This window comes from Erpetoichthys calabaricus, chromosome 16 (assembly GCF_900747795.2).
Source record: "Erpetoichthys calabaricus chromosome 16, fErpCal1.3, whole genome shotgun sequence".
Lineage (NCBI taxonomy): Eukaryota > Metazoa > Chordata > Cladistia > Polypteriformes > Polypteridae > Erpetoichthys > Erpetoichthys calabaricus.
The window spans coordinates 51,733,033-51,748,281 of NC_041409.2; the positions used below are offsets into that span (position 1 = coordinate 51,733,033).

The 15,249-nt window shown below is 40.3% G+C and overlaps 1 protein-coding gene across 4 annotated transcripts in view; it reads right to left on the reverse strand.

The window, feature by feature from the left end:
* inf2 (inverted formin 2) overlaps window positions 1-15,249 on the reverse strand; it is a 198,689-nt gene that overhangs the window by 64,781 nt on the left and 118,659 nt on the right. For all 4 annotated transcript variants that reach the window (XM_051920005.1, XM_051920006.1, XM_051920003.1 and 1 more), the window contains exons 15-16: window positions 13,582-13,682; window positions 11,751-11,821 (exon numbers count right to left, since the gene is read on the reverse strand). In XM_051920005.1, the coding sequence (XP_051775965.1) occupies window positions 11,751-11,821; window positions 13,582-13,682 (172 nt within the window). The remainder of the gene's footprint in view (window positions 1-11,750; window positions 11,822-13,581; window positions 13,683-15,249) is intronic.

The following is a 15,249-nucleotide window of genomic DNA, read 5'->3' on the forward strand; positions in this document are numbered from 1 at the left end:
CTGTTTGAAATGGTCTACACTACCAAGATAGATTAGGAAGGATGATATAATTTAAGTTTATATTCCTCCCTGGGGACACTGGGATTTACTCGGTTATCAATGCTCTAATGATGAATCATTCTGAGTATGGGGGCGGACATATTACAATTACAAACTTCAATCAGTCCATGTCATGTTCTAATGGTCAACACAAGAAGCTGGACCTTCTTTATTTCAATGTTTTGCCTTTAAGAGCAAATTTGCGATACCACTGGGTAGATTGCACCACAGACCGATCCATCACACTCCCACCTACAAACCAGTTACTAGACAGCAACAACTCGCTTATTTCCCAAGCCACACGTTCTTGTGTGCGTTAGCTGGATTGTTATTTCTTAGGTTTCTTTATTACTTCTGTAAAGTCTTATAATAATAATAATACTATCTATTTAGAGATATTAGGGGGCTTTGCCGCCTGCTCGCTTATCCCCCAGTGTGCGCTATGCACCAACCACTTTGCGTCTCTGCCGCTCACTATGTGGATTTCACTTTCACCAAACAACAAATCTTTTAATTCTCGCAGAAACGTCTCTTCATTGTGAAGAAACACTACTTTTCCCTGATGGCAACACGAATTAGACAATCTACAAGTCTCTGACTTAAACTTTAAAGCCAAACAATATCTACATACTTCTGTCATATCACCTATGTCCATATATCTCTTTTCGCTGTTCCGTTATTTCATTGAGTAATAATTTCCGTTTGTTTGCGCTAATGCAATCTTTACCATCAGTTTTTTGAGACTTTCAAATTTTAGTACTTTCATAATCTCTAACCTGCTCTGTATGTGTATCATGCCAACATTTTTTAACCTCTTTACGACGTTCACACTAATGAGAAGTGATTGGACCGTGGGCCTAGAAGTACATGTTTGAGAGGAGGGCAGGACTTGTCAAAATCTCTTGGCAAAAAGTCTAATTTTGCGGGACCTGAAATTATCTCTCACGGGAGTTGAAATTATCTCAGTGAAAGTCCCGTCCCAGGATTTCCTTTTATAATAGGGAGATATTAGTACTAGTCCAAGTACATAAAGAATGTTGCCGATTTGAGTTTACGGGGCTCTTGGGGACCGAGACCTTTTAAGTGTTCTTTAACCATGTTAAATAGATTTAAAAAGAAAAAGCATCTCAAAATCAATTAAAGCGAGAACAGACAGGATTTAGGGTTCCAACTTCGAGCAGTTATTGGGGGCCTAAAAAGGATCTCCAGTAGTGTCAGCCTTCAAATATTAATTTGCAATGGAATAAATAAAAATTATACTCTGAAGAGGAGACTTTGTGCTGCAGGTCTGACAGGGTGAGTGGCAGGAAGAAAGCCATTCATTGAAGGACAACATAGGGCCTTGAAATACCAGCTGTGGACCACTGCAGACTGGAAGTCTTATGGATTGATAAATCTAAATTTAAAATCTTCGGTTCATCACACAGGGTGTCGAGTTGGTAAAAGGATGGCTCCATAGTGCGTGACACCAACTGTCAGTCAGAGGAGGGAGTGTGACAGTCTGGCAGTCTTTTTGCTAGTGACCGAGTTGGTGACTGGCACGGAGTGACTGGCATTCTGAATCAAAAGGGGTACCACAGTTTGGCTGTTAGATCAGCAAAAGGTGCAGAGGCTATTCTGATGAATCAAAAATTTGAGAACAATTTTGTACCCTTAATTATTCCTTGAATAATTTTTTTACTTGCTGTTTATTTGTTTTTTGCCTGGATTTCATGAAACATTAAACTGCATTATTTTTGCATAAAATCTCAAGTGTTCTAAACACTTCAGTTTTTCCAGTTTCTCTTCAAATTAAATCAGTTGAAATGCAATGAATGACCTAAAATGGTGAAAAGGTAAGCAGTAAACTGCCAGTGGTTTAAATTTAAAGTTTAGGTTAGCAAAAACCGAAAAAAGGGAAATATCATAATATTACAAATGGGCCTTCTTCAGGGAACAACTAATAGGTACAACCTACAGATATGCTACAGCAATTAAAGTTCATGGAGCCTAGCAAGTTGAAGCAAACAATTTGCACAGGTGTCCCAACTCCTGTTGATTACTTAAAAAAACCCTCTATGTGTCTTAACGCAGAGTTGGCACAGACTGTGTTACTATACCCTCTGAAGTACGACTTGGACAATATTACAGTGATAATGGCAAGAAAACGGCAAATAACAAATGAAAGGAGACAGAGTATTATTACCCCTAGAGAGAAAATGCAAGCATCAGCAAGTCAAGTGGTGTCCTACACAATCCAAAGGCCATTGGAAACTGGAAGAAACTCATATAGGAAGAGATCTGGCAGAGCCAAAGTCATGAGCTTGCGTGGTCACAGGCGCCTCACACAACAGCTTAACAGTGCAGGTCGCCAAAAGCAAGAAGACGAGACTTAATGCTGAAGGCCTGACAGGGCAAGCGGCAGGAAGAAAGCCATTCATTAAAGGACAACACAGGGCCTTGAGATACCAGCTGTGGACTACTGCAGACTGGAAGACAGTCTTACGGACCAATGAATCCAAACTTGAAATCTTCAGTTCATCACACAGTGTCTCGGGTTTGTGACAGGATGGCTCCTCAGTGTGTGACACCAACTGTCAGTCATAGAGGAGGGACTGTGATGGGGTCGGGGGGTCTTTTGCTGGAGGCAGCGCTCGTGACTTGCAGAGTGACTGGCATTCTGAATCAAAAAGGGTACCACAGTTTCAGTTTCTGATGAATCAAAAATTGGAATAACATTTTGTATACTTCAGGATTCATTGACTTATTTTATTTGCCACTGTTTATTTGTTCTTTGCCTTGATTTCATAAAACATTAAACTGTGTGCATTTCCAAAAAAACTCAAGTGTTCTAAAAACTTTTGACCAGTAGTGTACATAAGAATATGAAAAACAGAGAGGGTGAGTTTGTGCACAGCTTTAAGCACTTCTAGCAAGTCAGCCATCCAGAAACAGAAACAAAAAGCTTATGTTGGTATTAAAATAGCAAAGACGCCTGGCATATTTTAAACATTTCGTAGAACCGCAGGCAGGTAGGCAGGCAGTGCAGGTGGGATAGCCAAGTGTTATAGGACTGCAGCATCTGCTTTTCTATAAATGTGTGTTTCTCTTCTCTGTTCAGAGTCTCCTCTAGTGACCAGGTCCATTTTGTAAGCTTCGCTTCATCTCTTAAGCTTAGTATGTCAAATGACCTTCAGCACTTACATAATCAGACAAATTGTTCAAAAAGCTTCCTTGACAATGAAATGGCACTGCATTTCTGCAACCATCGGATTCCTTTTCATACATGTCACATTGTGCGGGGGTGTATGTGCAGTGGCATTTGCGTCAGGGTTCTTTTTTATCATCACATCAACAAATCAAGATGTTACCAAGGTAATCGTGCTTCCTCTGAGACAAAGAGGACTTCATGCAAGGTCAATATGCCTGGGATTACAGTGGGAAAGCAGACGAGTACTATCTGAACGTGTGTGAGAGCAGCAAGGACAAGCTGGGAGAACTGAATGACTGTTTGCAAAGAGAGGCCTCATCACCAAATTGACAGGGCAGTCACCCAAAAGAGTTATCACCTGACCTCGACTGGAGCAATACAAGTGCCAGACCGTCCAGTAAAGAAACACCCAGACTGCATTACTAAAGCACCGTGGGGCGGCACTTGCTACAAAATGCGATAAGAGACAGAAAAATGCAAACAGCAGAACTTCAAAAAAGCTTAAATCACTACACTGGCTCTTCTGCGTCTGCCGGTGCTCATAAGGAAGCCTGCTCTTTGGATCACGTTCACTTAGGAATGGAACAACACAAAGGAGCAATTAAACGGTGCACGTGCGATCTGAGAAATAAACCTGCCAACAACATAAAGGAAAATAAATACAGTTTGTGCCTTTTATGGCAAATAACTCCATTCATTAGTTTGTTTTTTTTCTTAATAACGCAATATTTTTAACACAAACAAAGCCTTAATAATAATAATAATAATTCATTACATTTATATAGCGCTTTTCTCAGTACTCAAAGCACTATCCACACATTGTGAATATCACTTGACATGAACACAAACAGATGAGATACAGCATCCAAGTAAAAAATATGACTTTTTGAGGTTTAAGGGAAAATAATAAATAACACTGCAGCAAGAAGTGCAACACTTTCACAGGTGATGTATTTTTATTCAACTTTTTGAAAGCATCATCGGCAGTTCATATGGGGAATAAATTCCTTAATAATGTTAGTGGATGGCGGCACAGTGGCGCAGTGGGTAGTGCTGCTGCCTTGCAGTTAGGAGACCTAGTGTGTGCTTGTGCCCTGCGGTGGGCTGGCGCCCTGCCCAGGGTTTGTTTCCTGCCTTGTGCCCTGTAACCCTGTAGTTAGGATATACCGGGTTGGATAATGGATGGATGTTAGTTATTTCTGGGAGAACCTGCTCAACTGGGTCACGACCTCAGAGGACACGCCCCTAAAAATGCATGCCAATCAAAATGACAGACAAAGAAAAACAAAAAGAAAGAAAAATATAAAATCAGGTAAGGAACCCCAACAGTTAAACTCTCTTTCAGGTAATACAAATATGACAGCAGGACTGATGTTTATCTAGCAGCATCACACGCTAATAGCCAAGATGGAATAGCCACCTCTAGTTTTATTACCCACATAGGATTCCCACATTCACCATTTTCTTTTGCATAATTATTGAGCAAACACAAATAATTTATACTACCTTACATCCTTTAAAATAGAAATTTTTAACAGACTGCTTAAAATTAAAAATTTCTACCATGACTCACAATAATACTCCCTATGACAAAAATACTATAAACAAATTCCATGTTTAAAACTTCTGGTAGCTTCAGGAACATTCAGCCATAGCAGACAAACAAATCATTTACCATAACACACATCTTTATACATCTTAAGTTTTATCATTTCAGGCACTTGATTCTGGAGTCGTGTACATCACTTTAAAAATATGTTTAACTGCAATGTAAACAGAGCAGCACAGTGGCGCAGTTTTAGTGCTGCTGCCTCACCGTAAGGAGACCAGGGTTCACATCCTGGTCCTTCCTGCATGGAGTTTGCATGTTCTCCCCGTGTCTGCATGGGTTTCCTCACCCAGCCCAAAGCCATGCAGGTTAGGTGGATTTAGCACTAGTGTGTGTGTGTTTGCCCTGTCCAGGGTTTGTTCCTTACTTGCACCTGTATGCTAGCCAGGATATGCTCCAGCAGACCCCCGCAATGCTGTTGAGGACTAAGTGGGCTTGAAAATGACTGACCGACTGAAATGTAAGCAGATACCGTACTCTACAGATACACTATGACAGGACGACGACTATCAGGAATAGATTCTGCCATGTACGGCTGGCCAGAAGGCTTTAACATATTTAAACTTTGAGGTTTCTGCAAATAAAACAAAAGAAATTTAATTGATGTACAAACTGACAAAATTTTTTCAATAATTTATCAAAATGGGACATATTTGCTTCTTTAAATCTTTTAAATTTAAGTGTAACTAATTGGAGAGAAAAAACAACATTAGGACCTCTATTTTCAGGCCCTAAGAGTGTCATTTAATGTGACGCAAAATAAATCGGAAGTGGTCCCCCTCGATGGGCTACTTACAGTCAGGTTACAAGTATTTGGACAGTCAATGTCAATTTATTTATACAGCACATTTAAAACAACATAGGAATGCTGTGGCCAAAGTGCTTTACAATAATTGAATAAAAGAAAAAACATAACAAATAACAAATAGAAATAAAAATATATGAACATAAATAAAAATAAAATACAGTAATCCCTCCTCGATCGCGTGGGTTGTGTTCCAGAACCCCCCGCGAAAGGTGAAAATCTGCAAAGTAGAAACCATATGTTTATATGGTTATTTTTATATTGTCATGCTTGGGTCACAGATTTGCACAGAAACACAGGAGGTTGTAGAGAGACAGGAACTTTATTCAAACACTGCAAACAAACATTTGTCTCTTTTTCAAAAGTTTAAACTGTGCTCCATGACAAGACAGAGATGACAGTTCCGTCTCACAATTAAAGGAATGCAAACATATCTTCCTCTTCAAAGGAGTGCGCGTCAGGAGCAGAGAATGTCAGAGAGAGAGAGAGAGAGAGAGAGAAAAAAGCAAACAATCAAAAATCAATAAGGCTGTTAAGTATGCGAAGCACCACCGGACAAAGCAGCTGCAAGGAAGAGAGCAATATGAAGGTGGTCTTTCAGCATTTTTTAGAGGAGCGTCCGTATCCTCTAGGCCAATGTGCGAAAAGCCCCCCTGCTCACACCCCCTACGTCAGCAGCAGAGAATCCCAGAGCGAGAGAGAGAAAAGTAAACAATCAAAAATCAATATGTGCTGTTTGATCTTTTAAGTATGCGAAGCATAGTGCGGGAAGCATATCGCTTGACAAAGCAGCCATATGTAAGCCCAGCAAGGAAGAGAGAAATGTGAAGGTAATCTTTCAGCGTTTTCTGAGGAGCGGCTGTATCCTCTAGGGGTACGAACAGCCCCCGTGCTCACAATATATTTGAGGAGTTTTATTTAATACGTAATACGCGCTCTGGTGGGTAGCTTTTCAGCCATCTCCCAATAGCGTCCCTTGTATGAAATCAACTGGCAAACCAACTGAGGAAGCATGTACCAGAAAATAAAAAACCCATTGTCCGCAGAAATCCGCGAACCAGCAAAAAATCTGCGATATATATTTAAATATGCTTACGTATAAAATCCGCGATAGAGTGAAGCCGCGAAAGTCGAAGCGCGATATAGCGAGGGATTACTGTAAATAATAAATAGAAGTGATGTTATATAATCACAATGATGAAACCATCAGTATTACTGAAGGTCATGGAATGCAAGTGAATAGAAATGAGTCTTTAATCTTGATTTAAACAGTTCGACTGTAGACGACTCCTTTATATGATGAGGTAAAGAGTTCCACAGGCGAGGAGCAGCAGCTGCAAAAGCCCTGTCCCCCTTGGTTTTACACTTGGTACGAGGGACAACAAAAGACAACTGACCAAAAGATATAAGCACTCTGGATGGCTGGTGTAAAACACACAATTCAGATAAATAGGCAGGAGCAAGCCCATATAAAGATTTAAAAACCAGCAACAAGATTTTAAAATCAATTTGAAAACTGACAGGCAGCCAGTGTAAAGAAGCTAAAATAGGAGAAACAGAATCAGACTTTCTTGCCCCAACCAGAAAGCGAGCGGCAGCATTCTGGACCAACTGTAACCTGTGTATCAGGGATTTGTTAATCCCAGAATACAGTGAGTTGCAGTAATCAAGGTGAGAAAAAATAAAAGCATGAGTAGCTTTCTCAAGTTCTCTAGAAGATAAAAAGGCTTGATCTTACCTAATAGACGAAGCTGGAGAAAGCAACTCTTGACTACAGAATTTACTTGTTTCTCAAAAGAGAGGTTACTGTCAAAGATTGCACCAAGATTGCGGACTTGAGGTTTGCAAAAGACAGAGAAAGAGCCGAGAAGACCAAGACCAATTTGGGCTTTAGCTGATGGACCCACTATAAGCACCTCCGTTTTATTTTGATTCAGATCAAGAAAATTATTAGCTATCCAGGATCTTAGTTCAGAAAGACAGTTGTGGAGTTGATTTATTGCAGAGTTGCAGACAGGAATATAAACCTGTGTGTCATCCACATAGCAGTGAAAAGAAATGTTAAATTTCCAATAGAATGAAGGTATATAGAGAATAAAATAGGACCCAAAATGGATCCCTGAGGAACACCATATTTAAGAGGAGAAGTAGACGAAAAAGAGGAATTTAAAGTCACTGAAAAGTGTCTACCAGTTAAATATGACCTGAACCAGTTAAGAGCAGACCCCTTTAAGCCCAACAAGATGTTCAAGCCGCATCAGCAATATCTCATGGTCAATAGTGTCAAAGGCAGCGGACAGGTCAAGAAGGAGAAGGACTGCCGCGTCACCAGAGTCCATAATAATAGAGATGTCATTGAATACTTTCAGGAGGGCCGTTTCAACACCATGAAAACGGCTAAAGCCAGATTGGTAGATCTCAAATAAATTATTGGAGTTAAGGTGATCGACCAATTGATTATAAAAAATTCTTTCTAGAATTTTAGTCAGAAATGGTAGTTGGGAAATTAGGTGAAAATTGTCTAAAATTCCAGGATCTAATTCTGCCTTTTTTTTTTTAGACGGACGGACCGCAGCATGTTTAAAAAATGAAGGCACAAGCCCCGTACTTATAGAATCATTGATAATGGCTAGTAAAGATGGGCCCAAAACATCAAAGGCTTCCACTAAGAGGCATGGTGGTACAATATCGAGAGGGCTGGGAGCTGGTTTAAGGGTGTCAATAGTTCTTTTTAACTGTGAAAGTGAGACTAGATCAAAGGATTCTAAGACAATGCCCTGTTTAACAGTAGGAAGTTCAATTTGAAGTTGACATTTGAAGATGGCGCCGACTGGTGTGGCTGGCCATCTGCTCGTCTCGCTAGTCTATGTTTTAACTTTGTTTCTATGTTTTAGTTTATCCCAACGGCCACTGTCCTATGATCGTGAGTCTTTATTTAACATATTTTCTGGCTTGCTTTCCTCTCAATTTTCATCTCCTGATGGGATTTTTTTGTGAACCTCCACCTTTGTTTTATTCATCTCCCGACTTCTTCACCTGGACGCCGGTGTTCACCTGTATCAGTGTGTTGAATGCCCCTCGTAAACGCAAACACACCCGCCGCTGTCATGGAAAAAGAACTGGAATTGCTGTTAAACAACACAGACTCAAGTCCCAGAGCTTTGATTCTGATGTCTGCAAGTCGTCTATGACCCATCTTCTCCTGCACAGGACTCCATCCCTGGTTCATGGACGCTGGACACTGGATTTAAGTTCTCCATTTCAAGGCAGCATCACTCTTCCTCGGTGGGCTGTCGGGCAGTAAACGCTGCTAATCTCCGCACGCTCACCCGTGCTCATCCCGCAACAAGCTCTTTCTACCTCTATTAAGGCTGCTCTCTTGAACGCGAGATCAGTGTCTAATAAAACCTTTATTCTGCAAGACCTTATTACCTCATATAATCTGGATTTCTTCTTCATCACTGAAACCTGGATTTTAAATGGTGACTCTTCATGTTTTACTGACTTGGTATCATCAGGTTATTCATATTTAAACTCTCCGCGGCCGACTCATCATGGTGGAGGCATTGCTACTGTTTTTAAAAGTATGTTCTTGTGTCAGAGCCTTACAAAGGGTCCGTTTAGCAGCTTTGAACTGCAACTTTTCGAAGTGTACAGCTCCCCTTCTTTGTTGTTTGTCGTGGTTTATAGACCTCCTGTATTTAATGATACCTTCATTTCTGAATTCTCTGATCTCCTGGCTGATATCACCCTCTCCCATGACAAAATATTTATTGTTGGCGATTTTAACATTCATGTTTCTTGTTAATCGAAACCTTTGGTTAATGACTTTTTATCACTACTGGACTCATTTGATTTAATCCAGCATATTAATATGCCAACTCACTCTCTCGGTCACACCCTTGATCTCATTCTTACTCGTGATATTTCAGTTAATAATATTGATTTATGCGAGATTTCTTTCACTAATCACTTTTCTATAATGATGGATATGAATATTACTGTTGATGTCCCGACTACTAGCTGTCCCCCACGCTTCTCGCGCTTTTTAAATTCTTCTATTATATCCGATTTTAAAACCATATTCTCTAGTCTTGATGTGCATGTCCAAAATAATGGTATAGATTCTGTCTTAAAATTTAATTCTTCTTGTAAAACGGTTTTAGGCTCAATTGCTCCGCCCAAGATACACAGTAATAAGGGAAGACCTGCTCCCTGGCTAAATGAAACGACGTGATCGCTGCGCCGTGCCCGTCGAGCTGATGATCGGTGTTGGAAAAAAGATGGACTGATTGTTTCTAAACAGATTTTTAGGACTTCTCTATTCAACTTCCAGGCAGCCGTTAAGAAATCTAAACATGATTTCTTTGCTGATTTAGTATCCCGTCATTCTAAGAATCCTAGGGTCTTATTTAATTCAATTAATGCGGCCATTCACCCTCATTCTGTGATGGGATTAAATAGCACTGTTCATTCATGTGAGCAGTTTCTATCATTCTTTGTCAGCAAAATTGATACTATCCGCTGTGGCATTGTTCAAACTGGCTATGAACTGGACAGTGACACAATTATCCTACAAAAGCAAACTAAGTGCTTTTCAATGCAAAGTAGTAGAAGATTCTTCAAAGGCCAAGTCAGTCAACTGACCTCAACCCAGTTAGACACACATTTCACTTGCTGAAAACAAAACTGATGGCAGAAAGTCCAACAAACAAACAACTGAAGATGGCCGCAGTACAGGCCTGGTATAGTTTCACTAGGGTGGGAACCAAGCATTTGGAGATTGCCATTGAGTTCAGACTTCAGCCAGTCATTGACTAAAGGGATGTCAACCAAATATTGAAAATGGTCATTATGTTTTATTATTTTTGTTTGTCCAAATACTTTTGAGCTCCTGAAAATAGAGGTACCATGAATAAAAATGGCTGTCATTCTTAAAGGGCTCATGAGATGTTTTTGGTAAACCCCTTAAAGCTGAAAAGTCTACACTTCAATCACATGATTGCTTTATTTCAAATCTGTTGCAGTGGTGTATAGAGACAAAATCATGAAAATTGTCACTGTCCAAATACCTATGGACCTGGCATTAGTTATTTGGGACCAAATCCAACTGCATGAGGTAGCAACATCGCCTTTGACTAAAGATTTTAAAGCTAAAAGGTTGCACCTGTTCGTATGGACGGCATAAAAGGATCACAGGTGAAGGTTCGAAAAACTGGAAATATGGAGAAAATTATATGCTTAAACAAACCTGAGATAAAGACATAAAGCTGAAGCACATTTTAAAGCAGAAGAAGTTACTTTTTAGTTAAAGAAAAAAATATAAAATTAACGAATGCTAAGGAAAGAAGGCAAAGCATCAGATTTTGTGTCTGTGGGGCCTTATCTTTTTATGTTCCGTTGAATACTTACATCAGGGGTCCCTAACCTGGGGTCCCTAGGGAGTTCATGAACGGGTTTCAGGGGGTCAGTGAGGGTAAGATAAAAAATTAACATTTATATTCACTATACAGCCCGGTACCATTGATTTTTCTTACATGATTTTTCTCGCACACTACATCTCTCATCATCATTTTTCTCACATAGTATTTCTCACCTAAGCCTAATGAAAGACTTACATACTCGTGAGAAAAATAACGCACAAGAAAAATAACAGCAAGAAATATAGCAGTCACCATACAGCCCACCCAACCCCCCTTGTCCCAATCAACTGTATCCCATTGAAAGAAGTGAAAGAAAACGCCCCCTGCCACTGCTTACAGAGTGAGACGCAACCCCTCTGCATCTCTTGACTTGCCTTTGGCCCATGTTTACCATGTAGACGCGTGTCATCGTTCTCTGCACAACCACCATCTTAGGCAAATTCTCATACCCCACAGTTTACCACGGCTTGATTATCTTCTCATATACTGGTGAGGATTAATTGACCACAATTTCTTTCAAGTGTGGCTGGCTGAAAAGTGATGTGTGTGCATGAGGGTGCAGTACAGAGAAATGCACGTGCAAGTGTGTGTGTGTGAATATTTCTGGGGAAGGGGGTCCATAGTTTTCATCAGATTCTTAAAGGAGCCTGTGGCTCAAAAAAAGGTTAAAAATCACTGACTTACATAGTTAAGGAAGTTTCCAACTGTAAGAATCAACTTGCAGAAGCTTGGCAGCCTGGTGCTCTCCAACAGACCTGCAAAATAAACAAGCCATGTCTTTATTTCAGGTAAATACCTCCTGCAAAGGTTATCCATGCAGAGCAGCACAGCTCACCAATGTCAATATAGAGTTTAGGGTAAAAGGCCCCAAGGTGCACTCCAAGGAATTTGATTTTTTTCTCTTTTCCCTTGGTAACTATTTTGAATGAGAACCAGTACAAATGAAGTTCTCAGAGTGCTCACCAACAAGGTCTTCACCAATGCCAGACCCTTTTATTATATTACTTTTGTGATGAAGTGTGCTTGCTGAGTTACAACTGGATGGAGACGTCTATCGAAGTGTTCCAAACTGATGTCTATGCCTGGTCTGTTCTCATGTGTTTAGTCTTCCATCCTTCACATGGTGACCAGCCTAGCAGTGGAGTACATACAGATGCAAAAAACTTTGGAATTCCCTGGATTATTTCTGCCTTATTTCTTCATAACCCTTCATAAACTGAATCATCTTCAACTACTAATACACAAACAACTGCATTTTGCCTTATCAACGATGAACACATTGCTTAAACCTTCACAGTTTACGTTGTAACCCTGCAGGCGAACTGGAGTCTGGTATTCCTATCAATGAGATGGGCACTGAGGTGCAATAAATTAAGACACAAACATTAGGTGACCGACAGTGCCTACTTCTTCTCAAAAAACTGAGAAATATCAGAGGACCTTGAAAAAGCAATGGACATCCTTGAAAGGTCACTCTAAGAGATAAGCGTGCAGGAGATGAAAAACAAAACCAGCAAATCTCTGTCCACTATAATAGAAACACCGAAGAACAGCAGTCTTCAGTGCTACATGTCTCAGCTTCTTAAAACTACCATCTGGGCATTTCACAAACAATGTCATACAAATGAGACAAAGTTGACATCGTTAGCAAAAACATGTTTGGAGGAAGAAAAGCAGCCCACCGAAACCTCATCCTAAGCGTGATGAATGATTAATGAATTAAGCATCAGTGTTTGGGGCTTCTTTGCTGCCTTGGGGCCTGGACACCTTGCCAGCAGAGATGAAACAATGAACTCAAAATTGTATCCAGATATTGGTCAGGAAAACATCGAAGTAGAAGTCCATCGCCTAAAGTTTAACAGCTGGATGATACGAAAAAAAAAGAAAAAAAAAAAGACAATGACCCGTAACAACAACAGGAGTAAATCAACAGAACGGTTTAAACAAAACAAAACTGAGAGTGTGGAATTGATACGTCACTGTCCGGACATCGACACCATCGAAATGCCATAGTATGGTCACACAAGGAATCTCAGGAACTACAGTGAAAGGAAAGGACTTGGTAAAGATTTGTGTAAGTTTGATCAGCAGCTGCGGGAAACATTTGGCAAAGGTTACTGATGCTCAAAAAAGTTCAACCAGATATTAAATACAAGAACTCACATACTTTACACTGCCTGGCCTGTGAATATGGTTTAGACAAAGCATTCATTATTGACCAGACTCGGCTAAAGTGTTTCCGTTATGAGTTTAAGGAGACTGCATTTGTCTGTTATTGTGACTTAGTTGAAAATCAGACCACCATTTTAGGATTCTTAACGTAAAAATCCAACAAGTTCCAGAAAGTTCACAGCTGAAAGCAGGTGTCTCTCCTCTGTTATTAGGGTGCAAAGTTACAAACCATATTGCAGGATAAATGTTCCTGCTTCTGCTGCACCCCAAGAGAACTCAGCATGATAAACACTTGGGCAGGCCTTCACACCAAACTAGAAGGGATTTGTAGTCTGACACTTACTGTTGCAGGCGGTGTCAACTCGTGCTGACTTTGGCTTCATTGTTTCCAACAATGACGCTGTATCTTCACAGAGTAGCATGCACTCAATCCTTAGCTGATAGCTAGACATTGTAAAAGGAGAGACAAAAAACAATAAGCAAAGGCATGCGAGGCACCATCAGTCAGACAAGATACTTATCTTGGTGACATTAACTTTGTTTCAGTGAAAACTAACAATTCATAACTATCTGTAATATTTTGGAAAGCATATTCATTTGCATATCTGTATTAGAATATACTAGCCATCCCCTGTGGCTTCGCCCATGTAGTAGTGAAATAGAACAGTGAAGAGGGCCCTGCTCGGCTCCCCACTCCTGACGTCATGCTTCCTCTTCCCCTGTGCCCACAGCCTCTGTCTCATATTAGAGCGAATATATCACTCCAGCAAGCGAACTACGATAAATAGCGCAATGACAGAAGTCGCAAAATCAACCGGAATGTTCAAGCAAATTATGGAAAAAAAACAGATCTAAATCCGTTAAGTAGTTCTCTCGTGAAAAGCAAACAGACATACAGACAGACGTTGGATTATATATATGTATATACACTTGGTGAGGTACAAAAATAACTGGACTGGGCTTGGGGCTTTCCTGGAAAACCGTCTGGAGGTCAGCCGGACGTGAATCATAGAACTACATCCCCTCCTACACTCCCTCTCATACCGCCAACCAGCTAGGTATATCCTGTGAATAGCAAAGTCAGTATTTTGCACAACAATCGCTACACGAGTTGCCGCTATAATGTTGGGTGGGAAAAAAAAAAAAAACTGGGAATCAACATCAAATTTCTCACGAAAATGAACAAAACGGCCACAGAAACTTATGAAATTTTAAAAACGGTGTACGGTGATAACAGTTTGTCTCGCACACAAGTTTTGAGTGGCTCAAAAATTTCAAGGAAGGACAAGAAAATATGGAAGACGTTCAACGCCCATGTCACCCATGCTCGTCTCAGACAGATGAAAACATCAAAACGGTGCATCAGATTGTTCGAAATGATTGTCACCTTGGTGTTTGAGCTATCTGAGTTGGCTGGTATTGACACAGAATCAGTGAGACACATTTTGCACGAAGAACTTCACATGACAAAAGTTTGTATAGAAGGTGACAATGTTTAGAATACTGTAATTCAATAAATATGTTTTTTTTACCAATCCGGTTATTTTTATGTCTCACCTCATATACAGATGGGGTTGGAAAATGACCAATAAAATTATAAACATGGCTTTCATATTCCTTGTATCTCCATATACTGTGTATAATTCATTCACGTTCTGCTTGAACTTGCAAAGATCTTTAAAACCTTGAAATTACATGGCCTGTCATCGATTTTCTGTGCCTGTGGTTAACCAGCACTAACTCAAAACCAGTGCTGACCAACAGGACGTCACGTCACGCTGCCACTCAACAGATCTCAGGAGTCTTTAGAAAGTCTTTAGAAAGGCGATTGGCCACAACGCCAAGGACACACACCCTTGTGCACAAATATGAGCAAAAGAATGGGAGGTGGGCCATGCAACTGTCTAGAAACGTTAAAGGGGGCCCATAATGGTAAATCAGTAAACAACCACGCGTCTAAATGTCCGGGGAGAGAATTCCTACCACACACAGAAAAGAATCCCACCTAAGC